Genomic DNA, 23,996 nt, shown 5'->3' with positions numbered 1-23,996 from the left:
ATTCTATTAAAAAAATGGGGATATGAAGGAGTTAGATTGGTTTGTTTTTGAAGCAAATACATTAGGCTATTTTCCTTCTGATCAATTCCATTTATTTTCTGATTGAAGTCAGACAATTGGATCTGAACAACAACAAAATTGTTGTTGAAGTGCGTTTCTCAGGAGATTTATTATTGGTTTCCAGCTCCTTCAACTTATTATGAAGCTGTTTTGCTAATGTCAAGATCGATTTCTTATTGCAAAAGGGATTAAGGGATATGGGGATAAGGCAGGGTCAGGTTATTAGCTGGAGTTAGATTAGAAGATCAGCCATGATTGAATGTCCTACTCCTGCTCCTACATGTTATGTTAAAGCCTTTAAAGCAAAAGTGTATTGGGTGGCATGCTTTAAGTTCTTATGCCTATACATGATAGGTTGATAAATTTTGGGTCTTTCACCATGTAAGCATCGCAATGATATGAACGATACACAAAAACATCCTTACATTTGATTTGGCACATCACATCAGAACAGTGCTCCACAAGTTTACTGGTTGGATTTGGTAGGCCAATGTAAGCAATGGAAAAACTCTTCCAACAGGAGTGGCTATGAGCCTCAATTTTTTTTTGTACTTTATCAAAGATTTATGAAAACTATAATATTTTAACACTAATTTACATACCAGAGGGCTTGATCATGATCACATTTTGCTCTTCAAATTTAAGCCCCCCCACCCCCCATAACAAGTCTACTTTCAAAAATACTTCCTGTGGGAATTTCTATTTTAACAGCAAAATGATCACCGCAGAACCACCAAAGTGTTTTCATAAGCATTGGAAATTATTATTTTACATGAATAACTTTACAAAAGTCCAACAAATAAAATTAGAGATTTTACAATGGGTTCAACAGAAAATTAAACTAGTTCATAATTGTGAGCAATCACACATTCCTCACATCAGCATTTTTGGTAGTATTTGCTACAGTTTAGGCACATCCTGGTAGTTCACATACAGCACAGCTATCAAGAGAACAGCAAGGCACATACTGGACTAGTGTGCATGTCTAGCATAAAATACACATTTCAAATGTCCTCAAGACAGCAATATAAATCTACAGTAAGTGCTGTAGTAAACACTGCTGTACTTTTTTTAAGAAAAAGCCACGAAGGAACCCACCAAGATCCACTTATTAACAGTTATTTGTTTATCCTAACGTGGGTTTTACAAAGCTAAGGGTTTTGTTTACTCTTTACAAACGAGTAGAAACAGCAGTAAAAACACAATGGTTCCTAACTGCTAGTTGGTGTTTCAACATCTCATAAGTGAAGCCACATTCATAATGAAATATTATGTCTGTTCAGTGTGCCTATTAAGTTGGTGTGTATTTGCATCACACTAAAGATAAGAAATACAGCAACAACTTCATTTATGTAAATATCCATACAATATCTTCTAAAGGAATGCCAGAATATTTTAAAGTTTAAAATGCATCTCTGCACCATGATACACTATACAGATTCATAAATACAAAAATGTTCATAACAAGAAATACTATAATAATAAGAATCCTTGCATTTGATATAACGCTTTATCACATCTTCAAGACGTCTCAAAGCGCTTTGCAGAATATACCATAAAGTGAATTGACTATATTTTGTGGGTGAAAAGCAGCAGACAATTGCACACAGCAGTGTCCCACAGTTGTGGATTGAAGTGTCCCAATTCATTATTATTATTTTATTACTGTGTTAAAACAAACCAGGAATGGTGGTACTGCAATGCCTCACATCAGTGAATTAATGTGCTATGTCATTGAGTTGTAAGACACAAATGCACACCTGTGATTATCCACATAGTAAACTCGTCATACCAACTGGAAAATGTCCAGTGGAGGCAAGGCCAAATAAAAGGGAGGAAACAAAAATAAACCCTAGCCTCACATTGACTTTGCAGTGGCCATGTTGCAAGTAACTCCTGCAAAGGCCAGAGGGCAAAATCTGCTTAAACCCCAGGCACAGAATTGTGAGTGTTGCAGGGGGTTTCTTTATTTTTGAAAAACAAGAGTAAAATAACTAACCAAGATCTAAGTTTCAGTAACAAATAAGGAAAAGTGCAGAAGCCTCACACTTGCCCAAATATGAAACAACAACTTGTTAACAGGTACCTTTCATAAATATTCACAATCTGGAGCATTATATAACACTCCTTTCCACACTGTGGAAACGTCTATGTACAGTTAGGATTTACACAGACAAATGTGTCAGGCAAATGAGCTACTGTGCCTGTTATTTCCTTAAGATAATTGACTGCCATCTAAAAAATGACAATTTACTCCACATCATAACTATAGCTTGTGTGAAACTTTCTATGGGAATATTTCTTTATAAAGAGTTTATATGAGTCCCACAGAAAGTTTCCAGACTGAGAGAGACTAAAATTCCAACAATCTGAGAAGCTTCAAGTGGAAAGAAAACATTCACAATCGTCCTTCACAATTAGTGATAAACCAATGGGGTGGTGGAGGGGCTCACATCCCATGCTCACTGGAGTTGGACTCTGTACGCACAAATAAGCAGCTTTACCTGAAATAGAAACAGTCTTATTAGAATGTCGTTCAAACACATGTTTCAGTATGCTTTTTCATATACATTTTAAAGTCAATACAAACAATTCTGTTTAGAATAGCACACAAGTGTTTCTGGAATTTCTTAAATTCAGCTGCCCAGAACCCTAATTGACAGAAAATATTCTCCCTCCATGGAAGAGTCCCACCTGAGATCATTAGCCAGTTACCCCAGCTGCAATGAACAGCAGAAGAGAAAATGATCCATCACAACGGTGACATTCTATATGCCCCATAATTGAACATCCTCTCAACACCAGGGAGGGATGCTGGAAGGCTAACAACACCATTGGAACTCGAGGCAACACAAGTAAGTTAACGTCTTTAGAAAGAACTGGTTCATCTTCATGGTAGCTTATAATGACCCATCTCAAAATGCTGCACAAGTAACTTGTTAAGTTTCTTTATTGGCAAGTGCTTTAGATTTTGACATTTTGCCTACAAACTGCAGAATATACTTTACAGTATACACCATGAAGCGCTTTGAAACGTGCTCCTGATGTGAAAAGCGCAATACCAAATGTAAGGTGTGTTAGTATTATTAAGCACTGCTGCTAAATGCCATGAGGTAAATGGCCAATTAACCTGGAGGATTGTTGATTAGTGTGCCCTGGAGAAGAAACCCATGCTTTTTTAAAAAAATATTGTCATGAAATCTTTAATGCCCACCTCTAGCTTCAGATTTACAAGTCACCAATTTTATGATATATGTATTTCATGTTTCAACATCACAAGTCTTTTAGCTATTGACAAATTTATATCACAATATGTCATTAGTAGATACTCACCTTAGCAGTAGGTGCTTCAGCAAGTCTAATAAATAATTTATTAGGGCCAGGCACTGGGCTGAAGGAATAAATAAAATGACTATCCTGGAAAGACAAGAAGAGTAGTATTTGTCAGTCAAAAAACATTTTAAATATTTTTGGAGCAGCCGTTCCAACAAGTGACTCAACATTTTGCATTAAATCGATAACCTACTCATTCAGACTTTAAACGTAAAAATACTAGAAGACCATAATATACTAAAACAGGTGAAATTCTGACTTTATCCAGGGCAGACCTTCCAAACACTGAGCGTAACAATTAATTTCCAAACAAGATCCATTTTATAGGAACACTGCTGATAAATCTTCACTATCCAGTTACTACAGTATAAGATATTTCTTTAAAAAGAAAAACGAGTGTGAAATTTGCATAGAATTCTAAAAATTCAAAGCTGAATCTACATCAAACAATACCATAAATACAGCATTTTATTAATAATCCTTTCATTTGATATAGTAGTTTCCATGTCTTCTAGACGCCTCAAAGCGCTTCACAGAATATTCTGTAAAGTGAATTGACTATATTTTGTGAATCAAACACGGCACAGCAGTGTCCCACAAACAGTCGTGGATTGAAAGAACCGATTTTATCATTGTTTTTTGAGGGATTATTATCAGGCGTGTGGAGTAAGGAAACTTGCCCAAGGTTTTGCCCTGCCGGGAATCAAACCCAGGTCTCTCACCTGCAAGTGCTCTTACCAGAGATTATTCACCTGAAGATTTAAAAAAAACAAATCTCTATTATGCTAATGTTTGACCTGAACCTGTATCCAATCACTCAGTGATGGGTGCACTGTAATATACCAACAGAATATATCCTATTCAGGCTTTTAAAAAAACCATCAAATTTCTTGTCCTCAAAAGAAAGTCAGCGAGCTGCCAGTTTCATAAACTACATTTTCAAGAAGGACACCCAAGATAAACATTGAAACTCCACTCCCCTTGGCAGAATTTCACCAAACCTGATCGACTTGCTTTTGAATGATTTTTTTGAGATTTTTTTTACTCTGCAGCAAAAATGCTCCTTTTAGTGGGCTGAATAAGGAACAGCACTGGGCACTGAAATGTAGCAAACTATGCTGATAGAACAGAAAATAAATCTTTTTGGGAAGGGGGTGGGAGAGAAATAACCTAATCTAGCTGGAAAACTGAGGATGTACTTACCAAGAATACAGGCAGCTGAAATTTATCATTTAGGACAACAGCCTGGACACTGCAGGGCCCGCAGAGTTTAGCCACTATATGATCATGGCTAAAGAAGTTTGCATGAAAGATAAAGAGAAGAATCCCAGTTCCTGGAGGAAAAGGACTATCAGAGTCAGATCCATTGATATCTAGGTTAAATGCAAGTAAATACATTCCAAATGAAACAGCAAATAATTTTAAGTCAGTCATTCACTGTAAGCTACCTTCCCACATACACTCCACCTCCTTCTGAAGGCATACATTGAATCTGGGGGAACAGTTCCATTGGTACTGGGTGCCATATGGTACTTGTCAAAGTAGTCATTTGACATGTGCCAGCCTGAAGAAAGGCTATTCAACCATAGGGAACACACCGCAGCCAAGTCCAACACACATATTTTATGGCAGACGTAACTGGATAACAATCAGAAACAAATAAGCAACTGATTTTCTCTAGCACAAGGACATCCAAGGACAATTATAGCAACTCTACTACTGCTCCAGCTGAAGTCAGGACACCCTAGTGTTTGAGCATGTGATCACTAAGCTCTAAAAGTGACCATAATGTCTCTGCACAGTGGCTTTACCAAAGGGGAGGGGAGCTCCCTCTCCGCATTTTTTTTAAGTAAAGATCGATTTTCTATATAGCACAACCAGAGACAAACAATTTTATAAGTGAAGATTTTCCTCTTTTTTAGTCTTAATTCTAAAATCTAATACAGTTTGGAGGCTATTTACTGCAATAGCTATTTAAAATAAAATGAGTAAATTGCCAGAATTGTACAATCTCAAAAATGTCTGAGGTGAAGTTATGCTTTTCTCTTTTCAAAACTCAATCTGGCTAACCTGGGGTAGAGTGCTGCACTTCTATTCTAAGGGCTTTCATGTGAATTAAAATCTACTTTTAAACTTAAAATTTCTCTGAAGAGGACGACTTTTACTTGGTCCCAATCAATCAACTAAATGGAGCACAAGAGTCAGGAACAGTGCATTTTCTTTGTCAGGGTAGCGAAATGGTGGAGAAGCAACAATGCACGAAAAATACTTCCACTTTAGTTATCTCCCCTAACAAGCAACACGGTGAACCAAATGGCCTCCTGTATTGTAAATTCCTATTACTCCACTAACTAACGGGGGGGGGGGGGGGGGGGAAGAGAGAGGAAAGAGGGGCAATTCTGTCTGGTAGCAAACAATATGTATATAAATGCCCTAGTGATAATAAACTGATTTACAAACAAGATTAAATCAATGTTTTTGATGATTTACTAGAAATCCAATACTCGTGCTAACTATATGAAGTTAGTATTTAAATACAAGATATTTTGGTGTTGGACCAATATTCACAAACCTTCAATTGAATTGTGCTGAGGTTTGAAGTTGAAATCCATTGCAAAGTCTGGCCCTTCACAAAGCCGGTGACAAGCTATAGGAAACACAGGCTCCAGTAATGTCAGGCGTGCCTCAAAGTAATCTCGGATTGTCTCTTCTGCCACTCTGGATATACTAGGAGGAAAAATAATATTGCACATCTTCTAAATTCTTCAGTCTAAAATCATCTGGAAATCACACCAAATGCACTATTGGGGTAAAAACAGTATTGTATAAAACATTGGTGGTGTACTATTGGACCTCTTTTCTCCCTTCGACACATTAATCATCTCTGGTAGAGGAAAAATTAACAAAAGAAATGACAATTTACGCATGAATACATTTGCTTTTAGGCAGATGTAGGTTTGTTTGCATGATCTCCGACATAGACTCATCTGAACTACCGTGTTGTAAAGAAGTACTGAAGAGCGGCTGTGCTTCCCCACAGGGAGGGCAGAAAGGAAAACCGGAGGGATTAAATATTGGGCTGCTCACAGCAGATCCCAGCAGCTACTGAGCTGTGGCAGATTCCTTAAAGCAGGCTGTTCAAGCACAGCATGGACACTGCCTGGGTAGACAGGGGACTCCTTAGGAAGGGAAATGAATGGTATTAACTTGTATCTTCTTAAACATTCCATAGATTTGCCAGCACACAACAGTCCTTTACAAAACAGTTAACGGTTATTAGAGATTTAAAATTATGTACTGATACCCATCAGTGAAAACCGCCACAAATAGACAGCAAAACACAAGGATTTCTTATTTTCTCATTTTACTCATCACTTTTGTAAAGAGAGGAAAGAATAAGGCAAAGCGAAAAATATTGTTTTTTTAACTACAGTCCCAGTAGCAGGTAATCAATATATCATAGAAACATTCAGCGTTGTGGTCTGTGATTGAAAGCGTTGCTTAAGTGACAACTGCTGTAAAGCTTTTGAGCACCGAACTAATAAAACGCAGAGCAAGTGCGAGAATCACAGGCATCAACCCAATTCCAAGTTAATTATCTCAGCAAAGTTCTCAGGCAATTCTTTACAGGAGCTTCTTCAGCAGCTTTTCCTAGAGGCCTGTTACACACTAGCATAGAACTGTTGTGTAGAGACTAATGCCGCTTTTACTTTACCTTGTTGCCTCAAATTCAAAATACAACACCAAACAGGAGGTGTGACTGTATTTTAAGGAGCAATGTTAAACCTGTATAAAACATTAGTTAGGCTGTAGGTGGAGTACTGTATTCAGTTCTGGGCACCTCAGTATAGGAAGGAAGCTAGGGCTCTAGAGAAATTCACTAATACCGTACTAGGGATGAGATGTTTTATTTGTGAAGGGAGACGGGGAACTGGGGCCATTAAAATCTCTCATGTGGAGAAATGTGAAACTGTACAGGCAGAAGACAGAAGAAAGGGGACTAAACTGATAGCTGTTTCAAGGAGCAAACATAGGCTTGATGGGCTCAACAGTCTTATGCTGGAAACTTGCATGGTTCTGGGGAAAAAAAATGGTCACCTGAATTAATGTAGTACATCACTAAACTAGATTTATTTCAGCAATGCAATCTGTACATTGCGTTGCTGAAATAGCAGTAGAGATAGCAGTAGAACAGAAATCTGTAATAAAGCGAATACAAATTTTAACAATAAATTTACTGGCAGTAACTGACTTACGTTTCCACATGGTTCTTCAGCAGGTCATATACCAGTAGGTTATTGCTCTGTTTAGCATAATAGAGAGCACTGTTCTGATGTTTGGAAAGGATGCCACAATCTGCACCATATTCCAACAAAAGCCTCACAATGTCAGCATTGCCTCTCTTGCAGGCCTGTAGGGAGCAAATTACAGAATAGGATTTGATTTTTGTAGAAATTACAGCATAGGCCATTCAACTCTCCAATCTATTGTCAGTACTACGTACTCCATTGAAGCCAATTATAATCCCAATTCCCTGCTTTCTTCCCCCTTGTTTTTATCCAGTGTCCACAACACATCTGCCACAGCTTTTTCAATGTCTCATCCTGTACATACTCAGCCCCTCAAAGTCACAATCCCTAATCTATCCATAAGCCACTGTCAAATGTTATTATGCTAGCTGCTGGGAAATCTGTGCTGCTCCCTCTTTGATTTCTGCTTGCCTGGAAAATAATTAATTTCTACTCGTTTCTCTCCTGGAGCCGTCTGAAGGCAAGCACTGTAATGCAGATTAATAAAATTATCCATTTATAACAATTCTTTGTTTGATACAGCACCTACAATGTTGAAACATCTCAAAGCTCTTCACAGGTAACTGCTATCAAGTTTAATGACTATTTGTAGGAAAAACAGTAGTTATTTTTTTCCACAACCAAGTCCCACAAGCAGCCCTGAAGTGAATGACTAATTTGAAAATTATTTTCTGGGACAACATGAGAAACTCGCTTAACTTTTCACAGGATCTTTAACAGTAACCTGAATACAGGATCTCAGATGAATGTCTCACCCAAAGAACAAAACAGCTTTCTCATCACTGTATTGAAGTACTAATCTAGACTATTAGCGCAAGTCTTTACAAGGGGCTTAAATGTCTAAGAGGCAAGTGTTCTCAACTTCACTCTTTTGGCTGAGAGGCAAGAGTATTCTCAACTGAGCCAGGTTAATACCTTCCAGCACAATGTGGAGAAACATGCTACAAAATACACCTAAAATCAAGATGGGCGACTCTAACCTTTAGAACAGTTGTAGAGCTATACAGTTTGAAATAAGGCACATTGCATATTCATACCAACTCCATAATATTGGTGAGAGCACAAAGACAAACCTTCATTAATGCAGTTTCCCCACTGATCTGCTGAACATTAACTTGAGAACCTGCCTCCAGAAGAATAGCTACAGTTGTAAGATAATTCTACACAGAAAAGGAGATAAAAAGAAATGTTAAGGCATACATTTGTGCTTAATATATTATACATCCTCTTCAGATGGAATGTCGCCCTCCCCCATTACAATAATCCTTGCTTTCAATAGAATACCTTTCACGTCAGAAAGCAATAAAACACCTCAAAGCACTTCACAGGATTTTCTATAAAGTGTGGCAACTGTATTTTGTAGGCTAATGGGGCAACCAATTTGCAAACAGTAATATCGCACAAACAGTCATGAAGAAACTATTTTCTCTGGGTGATTGCCAGCAGCACTCCACCAGCATGATAAGTCCCAATGTGGGTCTTGAACCCACAATCTTCTAATTCAGAGGCAACCAGGCCAGGTTGACACCTGATAACCAATGTAAATTATTGTGAAATATTTAGAGTGCACATTGATCAATAAATTATTAAAGATGCCATACAGGACGAGAAGGATGGTGAGCTACTGATTATTTTATCAGTTTGAAGAATGAACAAATATGAAAAGCAAATACAACCTTCTCAGCTGCATGCATTAATGCAGTTGTCCCATTCTTCTGTCTAGAATTGATCTTTGCATCCTTCTTAATAAGTAGTCGAAGGATGTCATCTTGTCCCCCAGCAGCTGCAAACATGACCAGATTCATCCCACTAGGGTCCTGCAACAGACACGTTTGTCAGGAAAAACATAGAACGTTAGAACAGAAACATGCTATTCGGCCCAATTAGTGCCAAGTCGTTGATGCTCCACATGATCCTCCAGCTCTCTATTTCCTTTTCCCTCAAGTTAATAAAATATTTACTTCCATTGTTACTGAGCATTTGAAAAGGCCACATAAAATTAGCCAAGAATCTCCTTTTTTTTCTATGATTTGAATCTGTGTTCAGTATGGTGATTTAAGTTTCAGTCAAATATGATGTAGAATTTTTTTTCAAAAAACTATCTGCCTAGGCTTTCATGCTTTAATTGCTCAACTACAACCTTTATAGAGGATATTTTACTATCAATAGTATTTTTTTTCCTCTTAGGGCAGCACTATAAATTTTTCTACAATGTAAAGTACATGCCACACCTCAACCAGTGCAACTCTTCACTGTTCAGCAATTTTAAAACTAATAGATCCAAATCTACAGGCAGATAGTATAGCCAATGCCAATAGCAATTTTGAAATCATTTTCTCAATTTCTATTAGCAAAATTTTCATTGTGAATTTATTTAAAGTCGATTATGATTAAAGTAAGGACATACAAGTACGTTTGAAAATGCCATCTGAGGATTACATCAAAAACTGCACATTTAAGTACCTCTTGATCCAGATTATATTCTTCATTCGAGTTCAGGGCCCGTTTCACTGTCAAATAGTCTCCATTCTTTACTGCATCCCGCAACACACCTGCAAGATGATACATTTAGAAATCAAACAAAGGAATTGTGAAAACCCTAGAAGTTAAATATATTGTCTAATGTAGATCTAAACTATAAAGACCAGGTCATAAACTGGATTCCTGGTCTACAGCCAGTGAGACATTTCTGCTGCTGAAATTAGCCTGGCTAACTCCCGAATCTTATCCAGTGGCTTATAGTAGGCTTGCATGTATGAACATTGATGACAGGACCAGTATCAGGTGTGATGTGCACCACAATTGAATACCTTTGCCAATACTATGCAGCTCATGCCTGAAGTAGTCACTTGGGAGAATGTAAATTCCCGCATGGCTGCTTCACAATGTGTACTCTATAAATGCAATTTGTTGTTGGCAATATGAAAACATAACCCAGTAAGAGTCAGAAGGGGAAAAGGTAATCAAAATACAATAGAAAATTACATTTGTATAGCACCTTTCAAGTCAGGAGGACATTTCAAGGCACTGAACAAAATGTAATCAAGATAAAAAATACTCCCATTTATAATTAACAATTTATATTGTTTGATACAAACGTTTTTTACAAGTTAACTATACGTTTTAAGTTACAATATTGGTCATTTACATAAACTATTTCCAAAACAATAACAAAGAAATTAGCTTGATTTCTTACTATTGGTTATGTTTTTTGCTGAAGAAATTAAATCATCATTTCCATCCAGATGTTTCTGAAATTCCTCCAGGGTCATCCAATCAAGCTGTAGATCCACACCCAGTTTTAGCACCTCTGGTCTGCTATCTAAGTATCAATCACAAGTGGTCAATTTTGTCAGAGTTATAAAGCAAGTTATCAGAAAACGTGTAGGTATTCCATTGCCTGTAACAAAAGAAAACTATTTTTCCACCTTCATGTGGCCGTCACGTTACATTTAAATGTAGTTTATTCTCCTTGAACTGTCAAGATGGCCATCTAACCTCAGGACAACCTGCTGAGCAAGTCTTTGCTTCAGAATTTGTACTTCGAAATTATATTATCTTTTCGCCATTCAACAACTGACCAGTTGCCAATTCTCTGACAGCGGCAGCCTGAAGTGCAGGCTATGACTGAATAGCAAAGAAAAAATTACCAACATTACAAGTCTAAGTCAAAAAATAGCAGTGATGGAAACGGAGGGTGGAAAGTTTAAATGACTCTCAAAGAATGAACAAAACCAAGATAGATAATGCTACTCTCTTTTCATTTGCTCATTCTCCACATATTATGCGTTTGCTGATTATCATAACAATTAACAGAATAACCATGATATGATGTTAATGAATTCCCAATGATTTGTGCGAGGAACAGCTTTTTGAAGAAAAGAAAGCCAAGGATATTTAGGAAAGGTGTAAAGATCACAAGCGTCATACAAATGGGATTGAATTAAATTCATCAACTTAATTCAGGCCAGGCTCCTGGGTTCTGCGCAGGAAACACACTCTTTTTTTGTGAGTCCTGTAGCTCAGTGGTAAGAGCACTTATATATGATAATAATAATCCTTGCATTTGATATAGCGCTTTTCACGTCTAATACGTCCCAAAGTGCTTCACAGAATATACTGTAAAGTGAATTGACTGTATATTTGTGGACGAACAGGGCAGCCAATTGCGCACAGCAATGTCCCTCAAACAGTCGTGGATTGAAAATTACCAATTTATTATTGTTTTTTGTTTTGGAGGGATTATTATTTGCCTTGCAAACGAGAGGACCTGGGTTTGATTCCTGGGCAGGCCATGGGATAACCTTAGGCATGTTTCTTTACTCCACACACATGTCTCTGTTTACCTAGCATTAAGTAGGGACCCAGTTGTTAGTCGATTGGTGGACCACTTTTCTGGGGGTAATAATCCCTTCAAAAACAATAAAATAATAATAAATCGGTCACTTAGATCCACGGCTGTTTGTGGGACACTGCTGTGTGCAATTGGCTGTCGCATTTCACCCACAAAATACAGTCACTCCACTTTACAGTGGAAGCGCTTTGAGAGGTCACGAAGACATAAGGCACTATATCAAATGCAAAGATTATTATTATTAACATGCTAAAATCAAGTATGCAAACACTTTAAGTGCAACATTTTAGGTCACAAATGAATCAAGTCTACAGAGAATATGATCAGTAAACTGGGCTCCACTGGTTTCCTGTGCCCCAGCAAATTGAATTCCATAACCTCATTCCCGCGTTCAAATCCCTGTACAGCCTCATCCCAAGCCTACTTCTGCGACTTCTTACAATACAACTGCCCTGACTGCTCCTACCACTCAGCAAGCACCGGCCTGCTTCATGTCCACCTCGCCAACTGCCTTCCTGTTTTTAAAGATGATCTAGCTTTGACATGCGTTTGATCATCTTTCCCCTCCCCACCCACAAACTTGGATCCTAGTCAGCATTTGGAGTGTGTAAAGTTCTTGGAGACATCCTCCCAATGTGAACGCTGCTACAACTGTATATTGTGGACATTCAATTTTAAAAAGTAGCTATTTAATAACTCACAACGGTTCCATCCAAATACATTAGATCACACCTTGAATTCCTTATAAAGATTTAAAATGTACATTTTAAAGTTCACAAATTACCATTGTAACTGGCTTGTTCAATACTTAAATGGAAGTTCTAATAGCTCGGTCACTTAATTGAAACCTAATAATTCTATTTTAATTTGCAGGGATTTTAACTTTAAACAAATCCTTACACCATGTACAAAGACTGCTCTGTGACTACGACTTTCAGCACTGGTGCAGGCTCCAGGAAGTTGGAGCAGAAGCACAGCACACAGAGATGTCTTTGTGTTAAATAGCCCCCACCCCCACCCCCCACTTCCCATTCTGGTAAAAGGAAAATGCCATACATGATTGGGATCCAGACATAGCTCACCAATTTGCATTACCTTAAAACAAAACATAGGAAAAGCTCAACATTCTAGTGCTTGCATGGCATAATCCAACAGAACAGCAGTTAACATTTTCTTGCAGCCATTCACATCTTTTGCGTAGATTTACTATTAGAGCAAAATAGTTTGGGGTATGGAGTTTAGGGTATCCTCCAAGTTCCCTCCCCCTCCCATTTCTTCTGCTCTCTTTTAGCTGGGTAAACCTCATGCCCTGGGTCAATAGAAAGTGCAGCCACACCTTTTCCCCAACAACGATCCCCGTCCACTACAAACCTGCCATAAATGTAGTTTCTGGCCCGTGGGCCGCTCACACTGTTTACCCGACATCACTGTGGGCGGAGCCGCTCCGGACACGCAGTGCGGCGCAAGTGGCAAATGGGCTACACTCAGAGACCCAGCTGTTGTGATTGTCTGTGTGCGTTTTCTATATGTGTGTGTCTATGTCTCCTCTGTCTGTGTATGTCCCTTTGTGTCTGTGTGTGTGTTTCTCTCACAGAATGTGTCTGTGAGTGTGCGTTTCGCTCTGTGTGTCTCTGACTCTCTCCAAGTGCGTCTCTCTGTCTGAGTGTGCATCTGTGTGTGTGTGTTTCTCTCTATTGGTCTATGTCTGTGTGCAGTCTTGAGAGGCAGGAGGTGGAGAGCTCCTGTAGCCTCGCTGGATTCCCCACTTTTTGATAGCTTTTTTTAAAAATCAATAAAGTGAAAAAATTCAGCAGTAAAATTTACCTCAATAGCACCAACCAACGCCCACAACTCCCTCTGCAAAGGCCTCTGCAATTCCCCGCAAGGTGCTCTGCAATTTTTTTTGCAAACATGTCTGTGCTTTTCTATTGGCCCAGCTCATGACTAAGTTTCATTCACACTGCTCAAACCAGCCATGAGATGTGAAGCACCTCAGTGATACGAGCTTGTGTTACGCAGCGAGACAGGGAACTCAGCGGCAGGACCCAGCATTTAGTGCTGAATCAGGCAACACACAGATAGCTTAGGTCCTTTTTAAACTGTGGTAACCTTTGAAATGTTTGCCCTTAGTTTTAATAACGTAAGATCTACATTGATCAGCACATTTTGTAGGACAAATAAATGTTCAAAGCTGGTAGTCCTGGCAATGAAACAAAAGATTAGTGAGTAAAGAGAAAGTTAAAAATGGTAAATAATACATATAAAAATAGCAATCCTAGTTTTACTGATACATAAACAGTATATAAACTTTTGTTGTTTTTTTCTTTTTAAACTAAAACTATCTTTAGGAATTTATCCTAGAGTTAGTCTGGCTTAATTAACTTCTAAGTTTCAAATTACCTGCATTCTCCTCAGTCTGGCAAATAGTATCCAAAACTTCTTGAGTTTCTTCAACAGTAACAGCGCTGTGTAACCTGGCATCATTCTCTTCCTTCAAACTCTTTTTGTCCTTTTGGAGCTGCTGCTTCTCTTTCGTTCGAGTGTCTTCTGATTTGGGTTCCTGGCAAACCCCATCCTCCCTGTTTTCCCGATCCTCTTTGTCAGGTACCTCATTCAGAGGGATCATGAATTTGTCAAAGAGACCCTTCATCTCTCGATTATCTAGAACAACACGTGTTTTTTTCAAAAAAGAGAAAACTATGTCAATCCGGGATTGATTACCATTTGGGGCCATAAACCACATGTGTCCTTACTCCGCACGACTCTGTTTACCTAGCAGGAAGTAGTAACCTGGCAGTTGGTCAATTGGCGGATTGCTTTCTGGAACAATAACCCCCCCCCAAAACACATCTGGTCTCTCAATACATGATTGTTTGTGGGACACTGCTGTATGCAATTAGCTGCTGGGTTTCGCCCACAAAATACAGTCAATCTACTTTACAATATACCCTGTGAAGCGTACTGAGATGTCTCAACTGCATGATAAAGCCCTATATCAAATGCAAAGATTATTATTATTATTATTACTGAAGCAAATGGCACTTAAACATCACTTGCATTCATGAAATAGATCTGAGGTGCAGATCACTGGACGATGTGCAACTAATCAAATGCATTGTGCTTCACAAAACTACTACACAAAGGACTAAGATTTTGTCCAGGCCTCCTGCATATCTGTCAATAGTAGGAGTGCAATCTCCATCACTTAGTTAAGCCCAAAATACCCCCAAATACTGCAGCTAAATTTTTTTGTAAGAAACACAGCGAGTTGTTTGGATCTGGAATGCATTGCCTGAAAGTGTGGTGGAAGCTAATTTGATAACAGCTTTTAAGAGAGAAGCAGATAATATTTGAGGAGGACAAGTTTGCAGGGCTACGGAGAGAGCGCGGGGAAGTGGGATTGAATTGGATAGCTCTTTTCAAAGAGCTGGCACAGACATAAATGGGTTAAATGGCCTCATTCTGTACTGTATAATTCTATGATTCTATGAAACTGATGGTCCCAGGGTGAACAATCAGCTTCTCCCAACTTTCTGCACTGTATTCTGCATGTGATCCATTCAAAACTTGTTCAATGCATGCCAAAAATAATCCTTGCATCTGATATAGCAGCTCATCACGTCATTGAGAAATCTTAAGAGCTTCACAGAATATTTGCAAGGTGAGACCATGTGTCACATTTGGTACGATTTTGATCTGGAAATTCAAATAAAAGCAGCCTAAACCACAGTACAACGCATGCTAAAACAATAGTAAAACAAGGTTGGTTTGTAAGAAGTGGACCTGGGTAAACAAACCAACTTCACAAACTGATGAAACAAACCAATAATGCTGCAATGTTAGGTGAGCATATACAAACCACTGCAATTGCCAATTTCAAATCTACGCCAATTTTCAAACTATAGCATAATGACAAAATGGTACCCTCTGCATAAAGAAAAACTTTCAATAATATTTGGGGCTCCAAGAAAATTCCTGCTAAATAAAGAAGCTAATTTTCAATTTAGCTGCTTATTATACAAATATTACTAAATACTCTCCAAGTTCAATTATATATCCTGAGTTAGACAATCTCAACTGGGGAGGTAGTGTGATGCACAATCAGTTTCACTATCCCAGGCTTTTGATCCATGTTACCCATTATGACTGCTATCCATTCATGTAGAAAAGATCGAGTTCAGCTCTATGGTCAAATGGTGTGCTGACTCATTGAGCAAGCCATGTGTTTAGGAGTCCTGTAGCTCAGTGTTTAGAGCGCTCGCCTCGCTAAGCGAGAGACCTAGGTTTGATCCCCAATAGGGCGAAACCTTGGGCAAGTTCCCTTACGTCAAACGCCTGATAATAATCCCTCAAGAAAAAAAAATAAAATTGGTCACTTCAATCCACGACTGGTTGTGGGACACTGCTGTGCACAATTGGCTGCTGCGTTTCGCCCACAAATATAGTCAATTCACTTTACAGTATATTCTGTGAAGTGCTTTGAGATATCTAGAAGACATGAAAAGCGCTATATCAAATGCAAGGATTATTATTATTTGAGCAATTTCTCACCATTCTCAGACACGGCATTTACATTTACTTACTGCGTTCTGCATTTTGCTCCTTTCGACCTTTCTCCCCTTTGTCCGTGTCCAACATTTTATCAAAGAGATCTTTGGATGCTTCACCTTTCTTGCCCACTTTTTCTCGAGAACATGACTGCAAAACAATAACATTGTAGAATTAACAAGTTTAGCTGTTAATATAAGTGGTCTTTGGGTTCAATGTAGAACAAATACAGCACAAAAAATAGAAGTCCTGAGGCATTAACGAGACCTCAAAATCCACTAGTTTCAGAATACTGGAATTTGGTACAACACTAAAAAGATAATCAATTCAGCAATTAACATGCACTGGTGGAATTTCCAACAGAGCAGTTGCATAGGCTATGCAATTTATCAAGCCCATTCTTCCTAGTGCAGCAGGCTCCCTAATATTAATAATAATCCTTGTATTTGATATGGCGTCTCATCGGGTCTTCGAGACGCCTCAAAGCACTTCATAGAATATACTGTAAAGTGAATTGAGTGTCATTTTGTGGGGAAAATATTGCCATAAAGTATCAAGCTAGGCAGCAAGTTTGTACAGTAGTATCAACCTAAACTGCAAGATAAGTCCTCACAGCTGAGAGGGAGAAAATACCAAAGGGCAAGTTGCTACGTGTTATTCTCATACACTTCTACCAACTGAGTTAAGAGCAACAGTGGCAGACAGTTTAAGAGCACATAACTTGGAATAATCACAATGTAAAAAACTGAGCAACAGCACTGGAGCCTGCTGCCAAGATTTACCTCAAGGGAAGATTTCACTAGCTCTTTGATTTCCCCACTGTAAAGTAAATAGATTCCAGTTGTGATTTCAAATGGTCCCTTGGAAGTTTCTTCGATAGTTGCTATTTGTTAAAATGTTGGCTTCTCTTCCAACTATGCATTCACTCCACGTTGCTTTCAATTGGAGCAAAGGGAAAAAATTATTCCGCTAAAATCAGGTACTTGAATGTGAGATTCTCTGTAATGTTCCATTCAAAATTCCCAAGGAACTGCCTACAAGATTTGAAATTACAAGAGAACAAGCCCACATGGTAACACAAGCAAGCACGGCTTCAATGATTTACACGGGCTGGCACTCTCCTGTTGGAAATGCACTTTCGTGGCATGCAGTAAATTCACCAACATTGCTGCCTGATCCCACATTGTCCCATTACCCTGTGTGTCAGTACACCTGGACAAGATAACAAGCCAATTTATAAATCTTATAGGGATGAAGGAATCCTGTGCAAGTCAGAACAAAATGTTCTCTTCCAGTCTATTAAAATCACATAAATGACCTCAAAACTGGCCTAAATTCCAGAGATTTACTTGTCCTGATAGAGCCCCAGTAATAGGTACCATATTTTAAGCAAGATTATTCAGTTATAAAATTCCTCTAGGTTCTCCTCACAAACATTAGTTTTCCAGACACTAGCCTGGACTGACAGAACTAAAATTCCCTCATTTACCTCTTCCTCTCCAATATTCAAGTCTTATTCTTCTGGAGGTGCTATCATATTATTCCACAAGCAACAGACCCTTTCAGGGCCCCATCCCAAGCTTATGTGAGCATTCAAAATGAGTGTGAGCAGGACACTTGCTTAGTCCAATGAGTTTACGACCCAAAACTCTGGAACACTCTCACTCAATCCCTCCGTCTTGCCCCTTTTTCAAGTCCTGCCTGAAAAACTTCCTTTTCGACCTTGCTTACGGTCACCTCCCCCATCAGCTCAGAGTCAGGTTCCGCCACTGGTACGCGCTCTGAGAAGCTACTCTGCATTCAGGGCACTATATAAATGCAAGTTGTTGCTCAGTGGATAGAGTATTCGCCTTGTAAGCAAAAGACCTGGGTTCAATTCCCAGCAGGGCGACACATTGGGCAAGTTTCCTTACTCCACTTGCCTCTGTTTACCTAGCAGTAAATAGGAACCCAGTTGTTAGTTGATTGGCGGATTGCTTTTCCGAGGGTCTGAGTTTTGTATCGGTGAGGATGCGGACAGTGAAGTTTTGAATGAGCTGGACCTATGGATGGTGATTGGGAAGCAGGCAAGGAGTGTGTTTGAATTCAAGGTGGGAGTGGCAAAGGTATGGATGAGGGTTTGAGACATCTGAGATACGATGGGCAACATGGTGGAGGAAAACAGGACTGGTCAGGGTCAGGGTAAGAACGACAGCTGGGGATCAGGAGGTTGTGGGTTAAAACCCCATATCAAGACTCTGAACTCATAATGGAGTTCTGCAGCTTAGTGGTTAGAGCACTCGCCTTGCAAGCGAAATGACCTGGCAGGGCAAAATGTTGGGCAAGTTTCCTTACTCCACACGCATCTGTTCACCTAGCAGTAAGTAGGAACCTGGTTGTTAGTCGATTGACGGATGGCTTTTCCGGGGGTAAAAATCCCTTCAAAAAAATCAAAAATAATAAATTGGTCACTTCAATCCATGACTGTTTGTGGGACACTGCTGTGCGCAATTGGCTTCTGCGTTTTACCCACAAAATATACAGTCAAATCACATTACAGTATATTCAGTGAAGTGCTTTGAGACAGCTCGAAGATGTGATGAGGCACTATATCAAATGCAAAGATTATTAATAGGATTATTATAATAATATTATATTATATATAATAACTACTATATTATAATATAGGCTGACCCTCCATTGCAGTGCTGGAGGTGTGCTGCGTTGTTGGAAGTCCAATACCCAGTCTGTCTGTTCGGGTGGACATTAAAGATTCCATGGCACTTTTCAGAAGAGAAGGGAGTTCCTCCCAATGTTCACCTACAAATGCAGTCACTACACTTAACACAAAATCCTGTGAAGTGCTTTGAGATGTCGCAACGACATGATAAAGTGCTTATCCATGCAATGATAATTTTATTGGTCACTATTTGGTCCTCTATTGTCATCTTGGCTAAGAACAGAAACTTAGCATAGAGCAAGTCACAAGACTGGTACTTTCTGGTTCCTGGTAGCTTTTTTTTCCACATACACTATATAAAAATAATAAATTTATTTTTATATATATTTATGTACACTGTGCAGTATAGTGCAGTTAAGCAATAAGGAACCATGAATCCAATTATGTATGTAAAGTAGGTTTGCGCAAGTACAACACCTTTTTCTTAGCTTTTAACCTGAAGTACCTTTGAAAGTTAACAGCAAACAGTATTTCTGTTAGTTTTATTCAATCCACTGACCCAACCATGAAATTTGCAAATCAAACATATTTTCTTACCTGAGCTGAGATTTTAATCACTTCCAGTTTCCCATCAGTATTTGTTGCTGAGTAATTTGGTCTGTCAGCCAGCTTCACATTTTCTCCTTTGTTAGGTTCAGAGACCAGACTTAACTTGTCAAAGAGACTGCTGGACTCAGTAAATAGAGAAGTTTGCCCTGAAGTGGTTACACTGAATTCTGAACCCTGAAACACCTGCTCGGTACTTGCAGAACCAGACTTTAAAGAACCATCAGTCGTCACATTGTGCATTTTCATTAATTTCTTAATCACTACATTTTTCCCTAAATCAGATTTTGGAATGGTGCTGTTTTCACCATCCAATGACTTTCTGCCTTTATCTTCAACTTTGGATGATTTGGGACTTCTTGGTACTTTGATATCCAATCCATCTGATTTTATAGAAGATACAGATTCCTTTCTTTTCTCATGACTTTTGTGCTTTTTGCCCTGACTGCTGTTCTCTTTGCTTATGCTTTTCTTCTCTGTATGATCATCTTTCTGGTTCTTTTTCTGTGCCATAATTTCCAGCTTGGCATCATCTACTCTCAATTTCTTCTTTCTCTTCACTCTATGTTCAAGGTCGTCTTCCTCTGAGCTATCCAGGGATCTTTTTGGAGCTGTAACAGAGTCTGGCCTGGCCAATTTTTTGACTGCTTTCTCACTTCTTTCACCAAATATTGGTTCATTAGAATCCACTTCCTGCTCTTTGTCTTCCTCAAGGTTCGCTTCAACCATTAAATCATTATGTGTGAGCGACTCTGATGAAGAACTCAGCCTTTCAGTCTTTTTCTTCAGTCTCTTGAGATCAGCTAGACACTTTTTCTTTCCCATATCTTCTTCAGGAAGCTCCTTGACATTTCCTGACGAGGTATCCTTCAGTTCAGTTTCACTATTTGACCTCGACTTGGATTTCATTTTTTGTTCCTTTTTAGAACTATCAACATTCATGTCCAGCTCAGCTCTAATTTTTTTCTTCTTTTTTATTTTCAGTGGTGAGAATTCTCTCGTCCCTCCGTCATCTTCACCAAAATCATCTTCAAAAATATCTTTATCTAATAGAAATTTCTGGAAAATTAAACACAATTAGGCACTGGTGTGACATTAATATCCACTGGAAAACTCATTAATCAAAAAACAAAGATTTACAACTTCTGAGGATTGATCTTGAACTCATAATTCATTGAACTCATGTGGAGTCCTGTAGCTCAGTGGTTAGAGCACTCGCTTTGCAAGTGAGAGACCTGAGTTCAATTCCAGGCAGAGGGCGAAACCTTGGGCAAGTTTCCTTACTCCACACAAAGCCTAATAATAATCCCTCAAAACCAAAAACAATAATAAAATTGGTCATTTTCAATCTACGACTGTTTGTGGGACATTGCTGTGCGCAATTGGCTGCTGCGTTCGCCCACAAATATACAGTCAATTCACTTTACAGTGTGTTCTGTGAAGCGCTTTGGGACGTCCTCTCGACGTGAAAAGCGCTATATCAAATGCAAGGATTATTATTATTATAATTAATGGAAGTTAAAATAATAATATTCCTTACATTTGATACAGCACTTTTCACATCTTCTAGACGTCTCAAAGCGCTTCACAGAATATATTGTAAAGTGAATTGACTGTATATTTGTGAGTGAAACACAGCAGCCAATTGAGCTCAGCAGTGTCCCACAAATAGACGTGGATTAAAGTGATCAATTTATTATTGTTTTCTTTTCTTGAGGGATTATTATCAGGCGTGTGGAGTAAGGAAACTTGCCCCTGCCGGAAATCCAACCCAGGTCTTTCACCTGCAAGGCGAATGCTCGAAATGCACTGAGCTACAGGACACCACATGAATGCAAGAGAGAGTTTAACCGCAATTCTTGATAATCTTTGCATTTGATATACATTGAGATTTCACATTGGGAGGCTTCGGGACCACATCACTCCCACCCTCGCTCGCCTCCACTGGCTCCCCATCCCCCAGAGGATTGATTTCAAGATCCTCATCCTCACCTACAAGGCCATTCACGGCCTTGCTCCCTCCTACCTCTCCAACCTGCTATCCCCCTACCTACCTGCCCGTACCCTCCGTTCCTCTGGCTCTGGTCTGCTCCACGTCCCCCGCCCCAACCGCCCTACTATCGGTGGTCGGGCCTTCAGCCTCTCAGCCCCCAGGCTCTGGAACTCCATCCCCCAGTGCCTTCGCCGCCTCCTCCCTTTCCTCCTTCAAGGCCGGTCTCAAAACCTTTCTCTTTGACCGTGCCTTCAGCTCCCCTCTCGACTCTCTTCCCCCTCCTCGCTCCCTCCCTTCCCTCCCCTCACCCTGACCATTTCCCCCTCCTTGCTCCCTCCCTTCCCTCCCCTCACCCTGACCATTTCCCCCCTTCTCGCTCCCTCCCTTCCCTCCCCTCACCCTGACCATTTCCCCCCTGCTCGGGTCATGACCCAACTGTGCAGCGCCTTGGGACGTCCTCCTGACGTGAAAGGCGCTTTATAAATGGAATCTTGTTGTTGTTGTTGTTGGGAGGATGTAGTGACTGTATTTTGTACGTGAATGCGGCAGTAAATATGCACACAGCAATATCCCATAAGCAGCCATGAAGTGAATTTCATCTGGGTTTTTGAAAAGTATAGAGAGGTCAAACAGTGAAACTGAACTGTGGGACACCTGGTCAGGAAACGTCAAGGAGCTTTCCGAAGATGATATAGGGAAGAGTCCAGCTGATCTAAAGAAACTGAAGAAAAAAACTGAGAGACTGAGTCCTTCATCAGAGAAGAAATCTCAGACACTGGTAGAAAATCTCCTCACACTTTTCAAATACTGACACGGGATTTTTAACATGCACTCGAAACAATCACAGATAGGACCTCGGCTTAACATCTCATCCAAAGTAGGGCACCTCCAACACTCGAGAGTGCTACAGACTAAGACAAACTTACACCAAACTAGAATCAGAACTAAGTTGTAATTCCAAGTTCTTGAGGCTCTGGTACGAAGTGGAATCAGTGCTCTCATACAAGTTCTAGAGATGCGATCTGAGCGGAAGTCATGATCCATGTATCCCAATAAAATTATGTTCATGCATACACTGATTGCCATTTAAAAAATTTTAGTGGTAATCTTCACTAGCAAATAATGGTAGTATTGCCCAGCAGATGCACTGGGGTGGGTGGGAACAGGCTCCCAGCTTTCACATTTCCACTACTATTATTTGGCTAGGTAAGATCATAAGAAGGTATTCTAATATCATTATACATACATATTGACGATATCAAGATGTCCATACACATATGGAAGATCACTGGGATGACTCACTCTGGCACTGAGATTTTCAGTAACGTGCAATCCCCAACTGAAGATCCAACTCAATTTTTAAAAAAAAAATCATATTAGGAAATGTCCATTTTACAACACTAGTTACCACCAGAAACAAATTAATAGTGAAAAAATGAATATTATCAACATTGCTTTGAAGAGGCACCCAGCAACTCCAGGCACCTCATCAGAAAAAGGGAGCTGGATTCCAGCAATAAATAACAAAAGAAAAACAGAAAACACACTATGTTTAGTTTGAAAAGTTAACAAGGATATCATCTTGAAAACAAATGCCTCAGCCCTAACATGTGTAAAAAGCTAATGTAAGCTGCTAAAAACTCACCCGATTGTCTTTTATAGCTGTTTTTTCTACTGATTTCCGTTTAAAAACTTGCAACACTTCAGTGCAGTCCTCTAGGTGAGCCTCTGGCTCCCATGTGTCTTCATCAGAAGAATAGCCTTTCCAGTGCACTCTGTACAAGATCTGACCCTGTAGATAGAATAAGAATCATCATTTGTACCACAGCTTATAAATTACCAAGTACAGCAGTGAATAGGAATATAGAAACAGAAATATTTGTACAGAAGGAGACCATTTGCTCCTACTTGTCTGTGCCATTACTCCTGGTTTATCTAAATCATATTAATTCATATTTATCACTCCCCACTCAGAAACCACACAAAGCTGAATTTCACATCCTATTATACTGTATTTTGGATTCACCTTTATGGTTCAAATGGCTGTTTGTAACTTCAGCTTTCCTTGATTGCTCTCACTGTACACAATCACCTCAGCACTCAGCTGGCCACAAGAGAGCAATTTATGAAGAC

At 39.3% G+C, this 23,996-nt stretch overlaps 1 protein-coding gene across 1 annotated transcript in view; it reads right to left on the bottom strand.

The window, feature by feature from the left end:
• Window positions 1-1,391: 1,391 nt before the first annotated feature.
• Window positions 1,392-23,996, bottom strand: part of mphosph8 (M-phase phosphoprotein 8) — a 28,393-nt gene continuing 5,788 nt past the window's right edge. The window contains exons 2-14 of the mRNA XM_007905590.2: window positions 23,509-23,655; window positions 19,862-20,929; window positions 16,641-16,755; window positions 14,458-14,718; window positions 10,900-11,025; window positions 10,167-10,255; window positions 9,380-9,520; window positions 8,777-8,863; window positions 7,650-7,804; window positions 5,966-6,120; window positions 4,597-4,727; window positions 3,394-3,477; window positions 1,392-2,564 (exon numbers count right to left, since the gene is read on the bottom strand). Of these exons, the coding sequence (XP_007903781.1) occupies window positions 2,523-2,564; window positions 3,394-3,477; window positions 4,597-4,727; window positions 5,966-6,120; window positions 7,650-7,804; window positions 8,777-8,863; window positions 9,380-9,520; window positions 10,167-10,255; window positions 10,900-11,025; window positions 14,458-14,718; window positions 16,641-16,755; window positions 19,862-20,929; window positions 23,509-23,655 (2,601 nt within the window). The 3' untranslated portion in view covers window positions 1,392-2,522. The remainder of the gene's footprint in view (window positions 2,565-3,393; window positions 3,478-4,596; window positions 4,728-5,965; window positions 6,121-7,649; window positions 7,805-8,776; window positions 8,864-9,379; window positions 9,521-10,166; window positions 10,256-10,899; window positions 11,026-14,457; window positions 14,719-16,640; window positions 16,756-19,861; window positions 20,930-23,508; window positions 23,656-23,996) is intronic.

This window comes from Callorhinchus milii, unplaced genomic scaffold (assembly GCF_018977255.1).
Source record: "Callorhinchus milii isolate IMCB2004 unplaced genomic scaffold, IMCB_Cmil_1.0 Scaffold4, whole genome shotgun sequence".
In the NCBI taxonomy this organism is placed as follows: Eukaryota; Metazoa; Chordata; class Chondrichthyes; order Chimaeriformes; family Callorhinchidae; genus Callorhinchus; species Callorhinchus milii.
Note: the sequence above shows the minus strand (reverse complement) of the source record. Positions and strands in the feature narration are given on the sequence as shown.